The sequence below is a fragment of the Mixophyes fleayi genome, chromosome 2 (assembly GCF_038048845.1).
Source record: "Mixophyes fleayi isolate aMixFle1 chromosome 2, aMixFle1.hap1, whole genome shotgun sequence".
Taxonomy (NCBI): Eukaryota; Metazoa; Chordata; class Amphibia; order Anura; family Limnodynastidae; genus Mixophyes; species Mixophyes fleayi.
The window spans coordinates 80,623,611-80,638,864 of record NC_134403.1 but is presented as its reverse complement, the minus strand read 5'-3'; the positions used below and the strand labels follow the sequence as shown (position 1 = coordinate 80,638,864).

The following is a 15,254-nucleotide window of genomic DNA, read 5'->3' as shown; positions in this document are numbered from 1 at the left end:
GCTTTTCTTCCTTTCTCACTTCCCCTTTGCTTCCAAACCATTTGAGTGGTTTGTCAGACTGGCCACAGTGTCCTGGACCCATAACCTGTCAACTGCATAACCTGTTATTAGCAGATAATTTAGGACATGGCACAGGTGTGTTGAAGTTAAAGAATATGTTTTTATTACAGAGCTAATCTTATAAACTGCTTCTTACACTGCAGCAATCCACTATTTAGACAACTATCTGTGTCTAGTTCTTTGCACCACACCTCAGGGTTTTGCTCTTTTTAAATGACCTTAGGTCTAAATATTAATTCAACCCATGTATGTAAACACATAAATTACAAAGACAATAGATACAGACCCATTAGTTTGGATATTTTTTTAAACTCATATTTTGATTTTGGCTGCCCATCTGTTTCATGCTTTTGTCACAGATACATCTACATTTTAGTATTTATTATAACATATTTTCCCCTGAAAGCTGACAATATATAAATCAATAATAAAATCACATTAATAAAAGCTTGTGCTATGCATTACCTAAACTCTTCTTGTCTCTGCTTCTGTATCCCACATTTCTTTCAGTGATCATCTCATTGATATAAGAGGTGGGTACAAGGAATGGTTTGGTGCTTTCACAATCTCCGATTTTTCTGACCTGCCACCAATCTTTATCAAGCTTGTTCAACAGTAGAAGGATGTCGCCTTCTTTCAGACAAACGGTGCTCCCATCAGGAACCTTGAATATATGGCTGCCGAGAACTTTCAAGATCACTGGCTTTGATGTTGGGTGCAACCTTTTCCAGTTGCGTCCATCCAGTGTCCAAAGCCCAGAGAACATCTCTTGCAACCTAGCAAAGGTCGGGTAAAGTTAATATATAGATAATTTTCTATGCACAGTTGGATGTGGCTGGTAAACGAAAAACATCACTATTACCTGTACCTATAGCATTATCACAGCAGAGTAAGCTATTTCGTGAGCTGAATCAATATTCGTGATAATGCAGCCTATCAATTCACTGGAAACTAGGGACATCACTGAGGCATAATGCACTACAATAGTTCATGCTCTGTAAAAACGCTGCAAACACTATTTCTTTAGCTGGAAAAACAAGATTTTATTTTATATATATATATATATATATATGTAGCAGACAAGATGTAAACACTGGCGCTCAACACAGTATTGTATAAATAACTAAATCAATTCAATCCCACATATACACCTCTTCCATGTAAGGAGGCAGCCTTCCTTCAAAACACTGGCTGGTAAGGCCGAAATAAAATGGCATAGGTACAACAGAATGAAGGCGCAATGGTGATGTTAGCAGATATTACTGAACAAGGTGGGTAAATAAATAAGCATGTGGATTCAGTACAAATCTCTGGGTTGGTATTCAACAAGATATACAATTCATCCAGTCTTAATCCAAATGTAAGACAGAATAACCAGTCATATCAAACATGAATGTGCAGGATTCCACTCTAAAAACAGGGTGGAGTAGAGAAGTTCATGTGCAACTCGTACACACTTGCTAGGCTGCTGTATCACAGTTACAATTCATTGTCATCAGAGGACAGAAATGTGCAAATTCAGTTCATCAGATAATACAAATCAATAGTTAAAGGCGTACCAGAGAGTAATATAAAACCAGCTTATCTGTAACAGGGTCTACAGGGGGGAATCCCAGCTCCACCTAGTAGATCAGGAACGGACAAACAGGAACCACGAGCGATATTTCTTAGATACGGCAGACGTTCCAAGTGTATACACTGCTCTCAGACTCCAATCAACCAAATAAATAGAGATAAAAGAGCTATATAGTGTAGTAATTTATGTATACCAGATAAATATAAAAAAAAACCAATAATTGGGAGCGTACCAGAAAATAGTATAAAACTGGCTTATCTGTATCAGGGTCTCCAAGGGGGAATCTCAGCTCCGCCTAATAAGTCAGGAACGGACAATACGGCGACTGCAATAGACGATATTTCTTAACCATGGACCGACGTCTCAATGGAAGTACCGCTCTCAAACTCCATTCAGCCAGAATGTTAAAAGGAAAGGAGCCATATAGTGTAGTAATTAATGTACAATGGATTTATTCAGCAAACATAAAAATGCAAACTCACATTCAGCAAGATAAATAAAAGCTTATCTGTACTCAGCAGTTAGTCAACTTTTACCAGTATGGATCCCTGGAAGGTTTCTGGTTATTACCGGCGATCTCCGCACAGAAGTATCAGGTATATAACATCAAAAAATGGTCAGGGTGGAAGTATGACCTAACTAGCATATACAGAAATAGTAGTGCCTCAACGCGTTTCGTCTGGGTAGACTTCATCACACGTACACACATATACATACACACACATACATATGCACATACACACATTTTATATATATATATATATATATATATATATATATATATATATATATATATATACCCACATATACGTACACATACACACACAGTGGTCAAAGTGGGATGATTGTATATGGTGGGATGCCATACCACCACTCCTCCTGCTGTTTTATTTGTAAAACTATCAAATTCCATTCACTTACATTTTCCATAACGTCACTGATAAATTTCCACTTTGACCACTCTTGATGCCTCTTCACACGTTGCACCTCACAAAGTTACTTAAATTCTACATAGCAATCAGGAATCATACTCCCATTTGATAGAGATGCCAGAATTTTATTAAAACTGTTCCGTTTACCTGCCAGTGAAGTAGTAGTCATTGTCTATTACAGAAGACACCATGACACAAACACTTTAAAGGTAGACAGATAATCCACTTTTAATGTTCTATTATGTACATTTGTAATGTTTTGGGCATACTAAATTCTGTTTTGATATTGTACATCAGCAGTGCTTGTCTCGTATTGACAGGTGAATCAGATTCTTATGAATGAAGGAACTGGTTCCTCACATCATGAATACTATATACTGATATAGATGGAATAAAGTTGCTCCTGGATTATTGCACAACAGATAAGTTACCTATACTTCTATATTTTTTTATGCATCGTATATTTCTTTGCAGCGTTGGATTTAGCTCCTTTTCAGGAAATCTGGCTGGCTTTTATTTACAATACAGAAGTGGAATTTGCTAAATCAATTTATAGGCTTTTATTGGCTTTTATTTACATCTAAACAAAGTCCACATTGTTTTCTGGACTGTGGGCAGTCAAATAATAACATATAAAAAAATCCTGTTCATCTGAACTCTAACTAACAGCAATACAAATCCTAACAATCCAGTGTATCCTACCAATATTAATCACAAAACAGAATTGCAGGTTAGTTCACAAATCCTCACCAAACAGTTCCACACACACAACCATTTTACAAGAGATCAGTCCCAAGGTGATCTACCATAATTAACCCCTTCTTTTAGAACACATAGGACAATATCTTGGGAGAAAAATTCCTCCCTTCCCAGGCACCTGCACACAGCAGGTTAATTACAAATACCTTACAGTAGGCCATATGTGTGCCTTTCTCATTTTTTTCACTTCTACATATTGAAATGGGACTTGACACAGTAAGGGTCATTTAGGAAACGGAAAGACGGAAAAATGCAGCAAAAATACTTTTTTTTGTGACACCATATGCCTACTTTTGTACACACCCAGTTTTATGGAAAAGTGCACAGACTTTCAGGCCAAAATCGTGGTATCTGTAGGGTTGCTAAAGTTTGCATTGGCCAGTGGGAGGAACTGGGCAGACTGGTTCTGTCCCTTGCAGAGAATAGATTAGCACATTATCACAGTGCTGGTTGCTCCCAGGAGAGAATAACTTGGCTGGGGTAGCTATTATAGGCACACCACAATCGACCAAGCTGCTTATAGAGGACGGGTCATGAGGGACAAAGCTGAAGTCGATGGGTTAGAGAAGGCAGAATGATGAGGGATGAAGCAGATATCGATGGGTTGGAAATTGTAAAATCATGACAAAGCTAAAGCCGATTAACAGTCAAACAAGACCCTTGATGCACCAGTAGAGAAATTAAATTTCAACTTTGCCCATGCAAAGATTGATAGAATTGAGGAACTTATAAAGGCTGAATACAGGTGAGGTCTCTTAGGGGTCTAATTATTAAAGAGTCTTAAGCCTCAACTCGCTGGAGAAAGGCTCTTTTACCAATTCGCTCAATTCACAAAGGTTTACCGCTGGAAAAATCACAAAGTTCTCCAAGTTTTGCTGATTACCGTCATCCCCATAGAGCTGATAGCGCAGCTCATTAGCTTGCTTAACAATATTTAATGTTAATAAAATCTTTAGTGATGATCCAATTTTAGGGGTCCATTATTTAAAGACAGATAAGCCCAAAATCCTGCGCAAACGGGAGTTCTCCCTGTTTACCAAAGCTCCTGGTCGATAAAGGCTATCATCGGCAGGTTACCATCGCAAAGTATGGGGAAGCCATTTATGAAGGACAGCCGTGGCACAAGTACCGTAACTGACTTCTGAAGACTAGCTCCGGATGGAGTTAGCCATGGGGACCCGACAGGAAAAAATGTATTATTATTAAAATAAAGTGCAGAGGGTCCCAAGATTGGCTTGGCAAGAAGTAAGACTCCTCTTACTACTTACCTCTTATCACTGCCAGCCAGTATCACTGGGGAGCTGAGCATTGCTCAGCTGCCCCGGTGGCATTATCTTAATAAATTGCAATATAAAAGATTTTCTATTGCTACTATATGCATTAGAGGGGACTTCATAACTACACCATTTGGTCTTGAATGGAACCTACAAATTAACATCACAGCTCAGTATTGTAGCAGGACATATTATTCTTGATGTAGCAACAAAATCTCCATTTAGCAACAGATTTTATAAATAAACTACACTTCTAATAACACAAAAATCTAAGATAGCAGCTCAGCAAATCCTTAGGCTGTTGCAACCGTACCACAGAGAATTTAAATGAAAAGGAATCAGCAACACACAGAAGTTAACACACCAGCTCATTAGCCTGTTAAACTTATTTATCTCATAATCTTATGTATGCAATCCACTGTTTAAAAACATTGCTGGCTTAGTGCTACAAGCGAACATAATATTAAGACACAAACAAGATGATTTTCCAGCAGATGCCTATGTCAATGTCAATCTCTATCACAGTGGCAAAAAATCATCTGTGCACATGTGTGAACTTATTGCTGCGCATGGGCAATGTGCATAATATGGAGACTATAGCAGGACATCACCACAGCAATAAGCTGGAGAAAAGTCTCCACTGGCTTTTCACCAGCCTTGTCCTGGAGAGCTTAGTTTTTTAAATAGCGGTGAAAGTATATATGTTTTTTTTTTGCTACAATAAAAAATATTGCTATTCACCAGAAACAGGGGTCTGAGTGAAAAATAGATCCCTTAGTATTAACTGACTTGACCTTTAGCAAAGTGGTGATTGCAGTAAGTGAAAAAGAATGTGCAGTTGTCAGCGACGATAGTGCACTGTCACCTGTCGTCTGTACCTGGAATTGTGGTGGCTTCTCACACGCATGAGTGTGCCCACTTTGCACCAATGGGCAAAGTTACATTTCATTTTGCTAGATGATTTATTTAAATGAGTTGGTGGGGGGAGCAGGCTAGTTTAAAAAAAACATACTCACCTGATCGCGGCGCCGGCGTCTCTCCTCTCTGCTGCTCTGTGCTCCATTCAGACTGTCTGAATGCCGGGTGTGACGTCATCATTTCACGCCCAGCATTCAGTCAGTCTGTAGCAATGGAGCACAGAGCAGCAGAGAAGACCAAGAAAGAAGAGAGAAGAATAGGTAAGTGAAGGGAGGAAAACGTGGGGGGTACAGAGGGGTTAAAAAACAGGGGTCAGCATGGCACAGAGGGGTTAAAAAAACAGGGGTCAGCATGGCACAGAGAGGTTAAAAAACAGGAGTCAGCATGGCACAGAGGGGTTAAAAAATGGGTCAGCATGGCACAGTGGGGTTCAAAAGGGGGGGAGGCATGGCAAAGTGGGATTGAAAAAGGGGGGGAGCAGCATAGTATAGTGTGATGAAGGGTAGCCAGGTAAAGGGGCAAAAGCAGCATGGAGGGCGCAGTGTGATCATAAGGCATGGCGATGATGAAGGGGCACAATGGAGCTGGAGGAAGGCTTAATTATTAATTGTGGGTGGTATTAATTTAAGGGTTGTTTGGAATTATCTAAATGTAGCCATTTTTTTCCAAATAGGGCCCCCAGCATTCCAGGATCCAGACAAGTCGCAACTAAAGAAACATGCAGCCACAGGTGGTGAAAGTGAGAACAGGTAGGAGGGAGCAGGACAGTATGTGAAATGTTGTGATTCTAGTAGGGACAATGGCAATTTTTGGTGAGTGTTGTGCCCAATGTAAGGTGCAGGCCAAGACTGAACTCTTTGTGTACACACTGCATTCTTTGTATACTACACTGTGGTGCTAGATGTCCTGAAAGTCAGGAGTGCTTGGACATATGTGACGCTCCGGCGAATTGAGAGCCTAGTGGCTTTGATGTGTTAGCCACGCCCCAATTGCGCATTTGCCATGCCCCCGAAAAAAATTTCGGCGGCGCAATTTTTTTTTTAGCATACTCGACTATAAGGGGGGCCCCATGAATTAGTTGTACCGGGGCCATGAATTCCTCTTGGCAGCCCTGGTGGCGGGATGTCCTCAGTAAGCCCTTACTGTACATTGCCTACAGTAGTCCACCCCTTTCTCCCCCATTCTGCCCCTCAAGTGGAAGCTGTCATAAGTGTCATTTGCATTTGGACATGAACTGCATGCAAACGTGTTCACTGGCATAATGTCCGTTTCTGAGCATGCGCAGAGCTATTTCCCGCAACATACGCTTTGGCAATGAACATATGTCCGAACATGAATCAAGCTCAAAATGAGTAGTGTCTTGGGAAGAAAATGTAAAAGTTAAAATTAATGAAGCAGATGGGACTTTTATGCAACTTTTTACTGTTTACACCATATGCATTTCCAGATGTACCCGCAAACCTGTATAGCTAGGCACAGGGACCATGGAGTGGGTGAACACCTTAAAATGCACAAGAATGACAAGTAAGCATACTTGCTAACACAGTTGCATTGCAGATCCATACTTCTTGTGGTTTATAAAAGACCATCACTGAATCTTTTACACTTGCTCATATTATATCAGCAGCATTTTTATACAGCTAAAATCTTGCATAAGACACAGAGTGATCTAACAAACCAGAGATTTCTCCTGGTGCATTTCAAATCGCAAGCTGTAAGAGAAAGCTTCAGCAAAAAAAGTGATCACAACGGCTGGCAGCTTATACTGTTCACATGGACAGTGATACATCCTCACCCACTCATAAAATTCACAGCATTGCATAGTGGGGGGGTGGGGCTTGATGACGCATATTGCATCATTAAGCCCCGTCTCCACCAAGACCAGGGAAGATGCTTATGCTTCCGGGTGGACTCCCCGAAATTCATGAGCCTCCCTGAAATTTCGGGAGAGTAGGCTAATATGCAGTAATGGAATATGCACAGGGCCAGTGCTAGGGTCCATGGCGCCCTAGGCAAAATCGGCGCCCTCTCCCCCCCCCCCCCCCCCCGCAAAAATCGGCGCCCTCCTCCCTCATCCCCCCTCACCCCGTCTTTTCTTACCTTGTCTCACCACCGCCGCCTCTCTGCTCTGTCTCCTCCCCTCCACTCACTGACACTAGTGAGTGGAGGGGAGGAGACGGAGCAGAGAGGCGGCGGTGGTGAGCAATAGCCTCTTCCCTCCCTCCCCATGCATCTGAATGCTGTGCGGCGGCTGTGACAGGTATGGTCAGCGGTCGCCGCATAGTTTTAAAATTAATTTCCAGTTCTGTGGCGCCCTCCAGAGCCCGGCGCCCTAGGCAAGTGCCTAACCTTGCCTAATTGGAGCGCCGGGCCTGAATATGCAACACTGGTCTCTATCTCATACCATTCCCTTTTCACTTGGAATACAATGAAAGTAACCTAGATAAGTCCTTTTGCACACAGGACTGCAGTTTTCTTCCTGTATTTTGCTGTAATTGATTTACTTTTAACAACACATGAAGAAAACCACATAACGTCTCAAATACAACATCATCTTGTAATCTGGAGTTAAAACAGTTATATTAAACCTAAACTGCCACATGTGATGGGTTATTTCAATCATGTAAATCAGTCTTTGTGTGCTTCCCTAACAAAGCATACGATTAACAAATGGTTCCTCACTCAGCTTCCTGATTACATAGAGTGAGTCATTAAGACTCACTCTATTCTGATTTATTAAACATCAGTAAGTTGCAAAATAATGACAGAGATACCAGAATGTATTAAGTTATTAAAAAATTATTAAGTTAAATTCTTAATTCTCAGTAGGCAGATTTTGTCCGGTGGTAGTGATTATAGTGAACACCTAAATTCTGACAAGAGTTACAATGACATGGTAATCGCGACTGCTGTAAATCCGACATGGAGGAAATCAGACTTCTTGAAAAGTGACATACAAGAATTCAGAGAAAGGAACATACCAGCACTGAGATTTACGTCACTTCAAAGGGCGACAGCTACATTATTGCTATTAAGAGGGGCAATGCGAGGACCCACCGGCTGTATAATGGTCCTCTCATAGCAGCAATGTAACTATTGCCCTTTGAAGTAACATAAATCTCACTACCGGTATCTTCCCTTCTTGGAATTCTTGTATGTCACTTTTTCAAGAACTCTGATTGGCTCCATCTAGAGAATTACAGCAGTCGTGATTAACATGTTGTTGTAACTCTTGTCGGAATTTAGATGTTTGCACACTTGTACCCCACCACATGGTTCGCACAAAACCATACAAGCCCATACCTACTTCACTACTATATACCTTTATAGACATAACAGATAAGAGTCTTTGGACATACATATAAGTGTTGATAAAAAAAAACAAGCCAACCTATATGTCTGTCTGTATAGAACTCCTTTCCTATGACTAATATTGTTAGAGCGGGTTACAGCCATGCCCCCCCCCCCCCCAAACATTCCTGAAAAGCAGTAGTGACTGAATAAAAAAAAAGAACGGGTCATGAGTTTAATTCCCGACCATGGCCTTATCTGTGTGGAGTTTGTATATTCTCCCCATGTTTGCGTGGGTTTCCTTCGGGTGCTCCGGTTTCCTCCCACACTCCAAAAATATACTAATAGGTTAATTGGCTGCTATCAAAATTGACCCTTGTCTCTCCCTCTCTGTCTGTCTGTGTGTGTGTCTGTGTGTGTCTGTGTGTGTGTGTGTGTGTGTGTGTGTGTGTGTCTGTGTGTGTCTGTGTGTGTGTCTGTGTGTGTGTCTGTGTGTGTGTATGTTAGGGAATTTAGACAGTAAGCTCCAGTGGGGCAGGGACTGATGTGAGTGAGTTCTCTGTGCAGCGCTGCGGAATCAGTGGCGCTATATAAATAAATGGTGATGATGATGGTGATGAAAGGACCCAACAAATAACTTGTCCTAATGTTGCTATCAGAAATGCTTGGAGGTATGCATATAATGAACAGCCTTCAGAAACTCAGTTATTGTTAACCTGCTGCCATGATTCTCTGAGAGTCAAAGAAAGAAAAAAGACTTCTTCAGCAACACTGGGAAGGTTTACATGTACTGTTCTTAAAGATATGGAAGACACAAAGCCATTGGGAAGAGCTAACTAACGCAGCAGCTACTCATCTGCTAGGTCAGGGGTAGGCAACATTTTTCTCTTCTGGTGCTACACGTTGAACATTATAAGCCAGAAAAAACTCCAGTGTGTCGCCACCATTACAACATATACAAACTTTCCCCAAAGTAATAGATGGGTAACAAAAATGTCAAAGGCTTCCCTGTCCTTCCTTTTTTGAAGCTAGTTTGCTCAGGTTACGTTGATAATTTGTAGTCTGGAAACAAAGTCATGCTTCAAAATATTATACTATTAATTGACTGCGAGTAGATCTAACTGAGTTTTTAATCTTGAAAAACATGCTCACAATAATAACTTGTACCAAATGCAGATAAGAGAGAATGAAACTTCCTTCATTGCTGATAATTATAAAGGTAGTTTTGTCCAAGTATTTGCTGTAATGTACGTCTTTCCAAATATTATCCCTCATAGCTGCAAACTTTGTGTCCCACACATTACAGATCTAAAAATTTATCAATGCCATTTCCATAGATTCCATTTGAAGAATTATTATTATTATTTTATTATTATCATTTATTTGTTAGGCGCCACAAGGTATCCGCAGCGCCGCACACACAGAAACTCCAGCCAGTCATATGCAGTAAAGACGGAGCGGAAGAACGGGTAAGGAGACAGGAGGGGAGGGGGCCCTGCTCATACGAGCTTACATCCTAAGGAAGGGTAAACAGACCAGGCACAAGAGGAGCCAGTTGAGGCAAGAGGAGAGAAGGGAGGACGAGCAAAGGGAGGAGATGGGGGTTAAGTAGATGGTTGGTAGGCTCTGAGGAAGAGGTGAGGATTGATAAGTTTCAGGTTATTATCGGTTACATTCTCAGTATTCAAACTATATTGAAACACTGGGCCATGAATTTGGAGATGTGATTTGAATTATTTGTGACAAAATCATCTTGCATATCTATGCCTTTACCTGTTGAATGTTTCAATCTGGATCCTTATCCATAAATATTCTAACCGTTCTCTGAATATCGTCTGTGAAAATCTGAAGTTTCTTTGTAAATGAAGCCCAATTTTCATACAAGTTTACCACTATTTTCCATTAAGTTATACATTAAGGGATGTAAATATACACAGATATCTGTCAGAAACATAAGGCTTAGATGCAGTGCAATACAAGATTGTCATATCCAGATTTCATTTCTTCTAAGAAGGCTCTAAATAAGCGATGATCGTGCCACAATTCCAATTACCAATTTTGACTACAAGAAGCATTACGTCATTTAAAACATTTGAAAACATTTTAGAGCACAACGTATCTTGATAAATGACACAGAGAAATGCCAGAATCGGTCTTCTTGACTTTTGTTTTAAAAGTTAAACAAAGACAATATTTTTCCATCATCGCCACTGCCCCATCAGTGCATACAGAAAACGATTAGATTTTTTTGGGCTACGCCATACATGTCTGAGCTCTCGTCCCAAGTAAAACTAAAGACTTTGCAATGTTCTAGATCAGTTTTCATCTGTTTGTTAATATTTTCGTTCAAATCGCTAAGACGAAGTTGAACAGTTCGAGCCGAGAACAGTGTATCTTGAATTTGAGCAATAATAACTTATCTATTTGGAAAAGATACAAAAAGATCTTCTGAACATTGTAAAAAGCTTTCTTTCAAAACCTCGCCATCTGTAAAATGTTTTATTTTATGTGCAATTCACACAGTTGCTATATGGCTTGTGCTCGTAGGAATTTCATCATGTTTTATAAATTTAAGTACACAACTGGTATGTTTTTCATAAGATGCAACACTTTTTTATATATTGGTCTCTTCCTTCAACACCCAAGTGTTATAAAGAACTTTCATAATTTGTGTTGTAATGTCTTTGAACACTGGACATGCCTACAACAGTAGATTCACAACACAAAACGCAAACCATACGCTCATCTTTTAGCCCCAAACCATATTGTCTCGCTATTATTGCTGAAAGTTTCTTGCTCTTTTTGAATGTGACATTTTTTTACGAGTGGAACAGTTAAAAAAAAAAAGAAGTAACTTATTCACTCACTGTCATAAGATTCACTTTCATATTCTGTTTTTTGAGAGAGTGACCAGGCAGACCAGAATCTTGTTCGACTTGTCAGAAGAAATAACGGTTGCTTATGTCAGAGATCAGGTGACAAATGACCGGGAATTCGGGGGAAGTCCCTTCAGGAAGGCCATTATTTTTCAATCTAAGTAATTCAGGTACTCAGCTTACTTGACAAATGTTAAGCAGGGGGACAGTTTATTATGCTGTGATATGCACAATGGCCACTATATTTGGCAGTTTTGGGGTACCAGAACATAGACTACAATACTTATGGCAGCAAGGTCTCACACTTACAATGACAATGTCTATGCAGTCCATTGGTGCCTGCACAGTTATCTGAACTAGCGCAGGAGAAGACGATGGAATATTAATCCACCATGAACTTATGTATCTAAATAATGTAACTATGGAGAAGACCAGGCAGAAGGCCTTAACCCAACTCTCTGGCTTTACCATTAAACCCCATTTTTTTGGTCTTAAAGAGACCATGAAAAATTGGCAGAAAATCTGGAAAAATAAACAAGGAAATCTGCAACAGACCTCACTGATTATTATGTTAAAGTTTGTTCTATAACATAAAATGTGTAGATGCGGAATATTTTGCATGAAAAAATCATATCTGAACAATAAAATAAAATGCTGTCTTGAAAAAAAATGTATCATCATCTGAGCAAACATATCCCATCCTATATACTGTATGCACAGTATATAGTAACTTTTCCATTACTAGAATATGAATAATTGCAGTGAATATTTTCTTTTATACACAGCAAGAAATCGACATATGTCGGAAAAATTTGTGGGGTAAATCAGGGAAATGCATATGGCATCAAGGGACCTGTAAAAAATTTAGCAAATTCCTGTAAAGTGGAAAATATGGGACTGTAAAATGGGATGTATCCATAATAACAGGATAATCACCAAAGGTAGCATGAGGTGTCAATTACAAGTATTACAGGTCAGACATGTAAGCTACTTCAACCTGGCTAAAAGGATCATCTGCACAGTTCAATTAATGGAAAACAAACATACTAGTGGAAACTACAAGAAGCTTCTTGACCTATTGTTTATGAACATTTGAATACTAGCTGATCGTGTGTTTTCTTGAAGCCCAGCTCGATTTCATTCAAATTTAATTTCAGCCCTAATTGACCTCAACTTGCAGCACCATAAGTCCAAAACGACTGACCCCAATCAAAGTGTGATCTGGAGTGGAGGAAACTGTGAGTGGACAATGATCATGATTTGACTGTGTGCGTAGTCATCATCAGATCGAACTGATCGGACCTCATAATATGCAATCTGCCCATGTATAGGCAATTTCAGTTATGCTATCTATGAGCATCTGTCACAGTTAATTAAAATGAGATAAACAATACTGCAGTTCTCAAACACGTCCTTAAGTACACATGTGAAAAGGTGTTAATAATTGGTGTCCACTATGTTTTATTATCTGAGTAAAGGAAAGAACATGCTTGGGTGCATATAAATATGGTATTTTCGTTAAACAATATATACTATATTACATGGTAAAGTTATCAGATTTTTTGGGATAATAGCAAAGACTATTGTTATAGATGGGCAGTTCTTAGAATTAGTAGGCCAATTTATATTTTGGTTAAGTTCATAGATAGTTTTAGTTATAAATGCCAGATTCATTTCAACATGTAATATGACAGTAATTTCTCACACTTCTAACTGTGACACCACAAAGACTTTCACAGGAATACCCAGGAATACGTTCTTCTAAGCATATAGTTACACACAGCAGTGTCACACTACACTCAAGCATGAAATCTTACACAGAGAGAGAGCATTGTTGAATGCTACGTGGAAACACAGCCGAGTTAACTCTTTGACTGAATATTTCTTCTAATGTTCTCTAGCAGTGTTAATGCCTGATCAGGCTGATTGCCAACAGTCTGCAAATTTACTGACAATCAGTAAAAACAAAGTCAAGTTTTCATTTGTCATTAAGGTACAAAATCTGGTCAGTAAAATAAGACTCTTCACTGACACTACATTATACTACACGCAGAAGTATCACATCATGAACCCCTTGCTGACAATCTGAATACGCTTTTCCTGTTAGCAGTTTCAGTTCTGGAAATATTTTTCTAAAGCACAAATATATGTCAGTACAAAATACAAGCTGTCATACGATTGTCAGTAAAATACTTTAATGGGTTTTTTCTCCTGTATATGTAACTAATACTTTCATATTAATAAAGCAATCAAATAATAGAGATACAAAGCTTTGTTTTACTTGGTTGTTAGATAAAAGTTTAAAGATCTCTCTTGTCTCTAAATAACATGTAACTTACACTAAATACGTTATCAGCTGTAATAACTCTGCGTACTATCTTAGAACACTGCAAGTCTAACATATCTTTATACACATAATACATGTTAGTTGATATATGTTTTGAATGAAGGAAACAAACGACAGACCACTAAGTAGCAGTTGTCATTTAAAAGAGTTGAACAAAGGGCTGTGAGTAAGAGTTGTATTATCACACTACAGTTATCTCACACATACATCACCCACATGGGGTGTAATGAGTACTCAATAGGCTTATATAATACATACATTTTTACAATGAGTACTGCTTAAAAGCAACAGCTAACATTCAACTAATAACATCTTGAATCTAAAGATACCCTCCCCACCCCATTTACTTGTTCGTTGCAGTTTGTCACTTACCAAGTAAAGCCGAGTGGAGAGGAAATATTACTTGTCAGCGCAACAGATGGTCCTCATGGCTCGCCTTTCTGAAGAACTCCACAAAAGTGCAGCCGAAGAACAGTGCTGTCTGTGTGTCTCTAGCGTTACCACAGAAGATCTCACCACCAGGCACCAAGGGGAAAGAACACACTGTGTGTATGACCGATAGGGTTCTGTGAAATGACAATCATCACCACTTCCTGTCTGTAATATTGTCTCTTTGCTTCTCTTGTGCTTTCAAGTTCATCATCCACACCCTGAGTACAATTCACCTGCATCCTCTACATGTTTTTTTGTGATTACAGGCCCAGTATTACATTTTGTAAAGCAGCCTGATCTGTGTGAGAGAAGACGGAAGCTCAAGTACAAATAATTGTTTCTCAAGTTTGAACTTTATTCTAAAAAAAATGTCTAAACTGAATAAACTGGTTCTTTTTAATGTGTTTGTCAGCAAAAAGGAGAGAGATGTGAATGGGGGACAGTAAAACCCAGAGATAGACAATCATCTGTTACTTACCACACAAGAAATCATACACCCACTCAGCCCAAATTCCGATGGCCCAAATACAGGTCTGCATTGGTACTTTAATCATATAAAATAATAACATAAAATGATTAGCTCTTTTTGTGACTTTGCAATTGGGTTATTTTTCAGTGGCAATACCATAAGTCAGTAGTCAACAAATTAAACAATCACAATAAGAAAATGGAATAAAGGGAGCAAGTTTGTGACCAATTGCTAAGCAATATATGTTGAAAGGGGAATGTAGACCTATTCAGCCTTAAAACAGGACTTTAATTAAAGTCCTCCAACTCAGCATAGGTGTG

The 15,254-nt window shown here is 39.3% G+C and overlaps 1 protein-coding gene across 3 annotated transcripts in view; it reads right to left on the bottom strand.

The window, feature by feature from the left end:
* ARHGAP9 (Rho GTPase activating protein 9) overlaps positions 1-14,745 on the bottom strand; it is a 125,696-nt gene extending 110,951 nt beyond the window's left edge. The window contains exons 1-2 of one of the 3 annotated variants that reach the window (XM_075199374.1): positions 14,406-14,745; positions 526-836 (exon numbers count right to left, since the gene is read on the bottom strand). In XM_075199374.1, coding sequence (XP_075055475.1) covers positions 526-826 — 301 coding nt within the window. In that variant the 5' untranslated portion in view covers positions 827-836; positions 14,406-14,745. The remainder of the gene's footprint in view (positions 1-525; positions 837-14,405) is intronic. The other 2 variants (XM_075199373.1, XM_075199375.1) reach the window with 2 other exon arrangements.
* Positions 14,746-15,254: the final 509 nt, after the last annotated feature.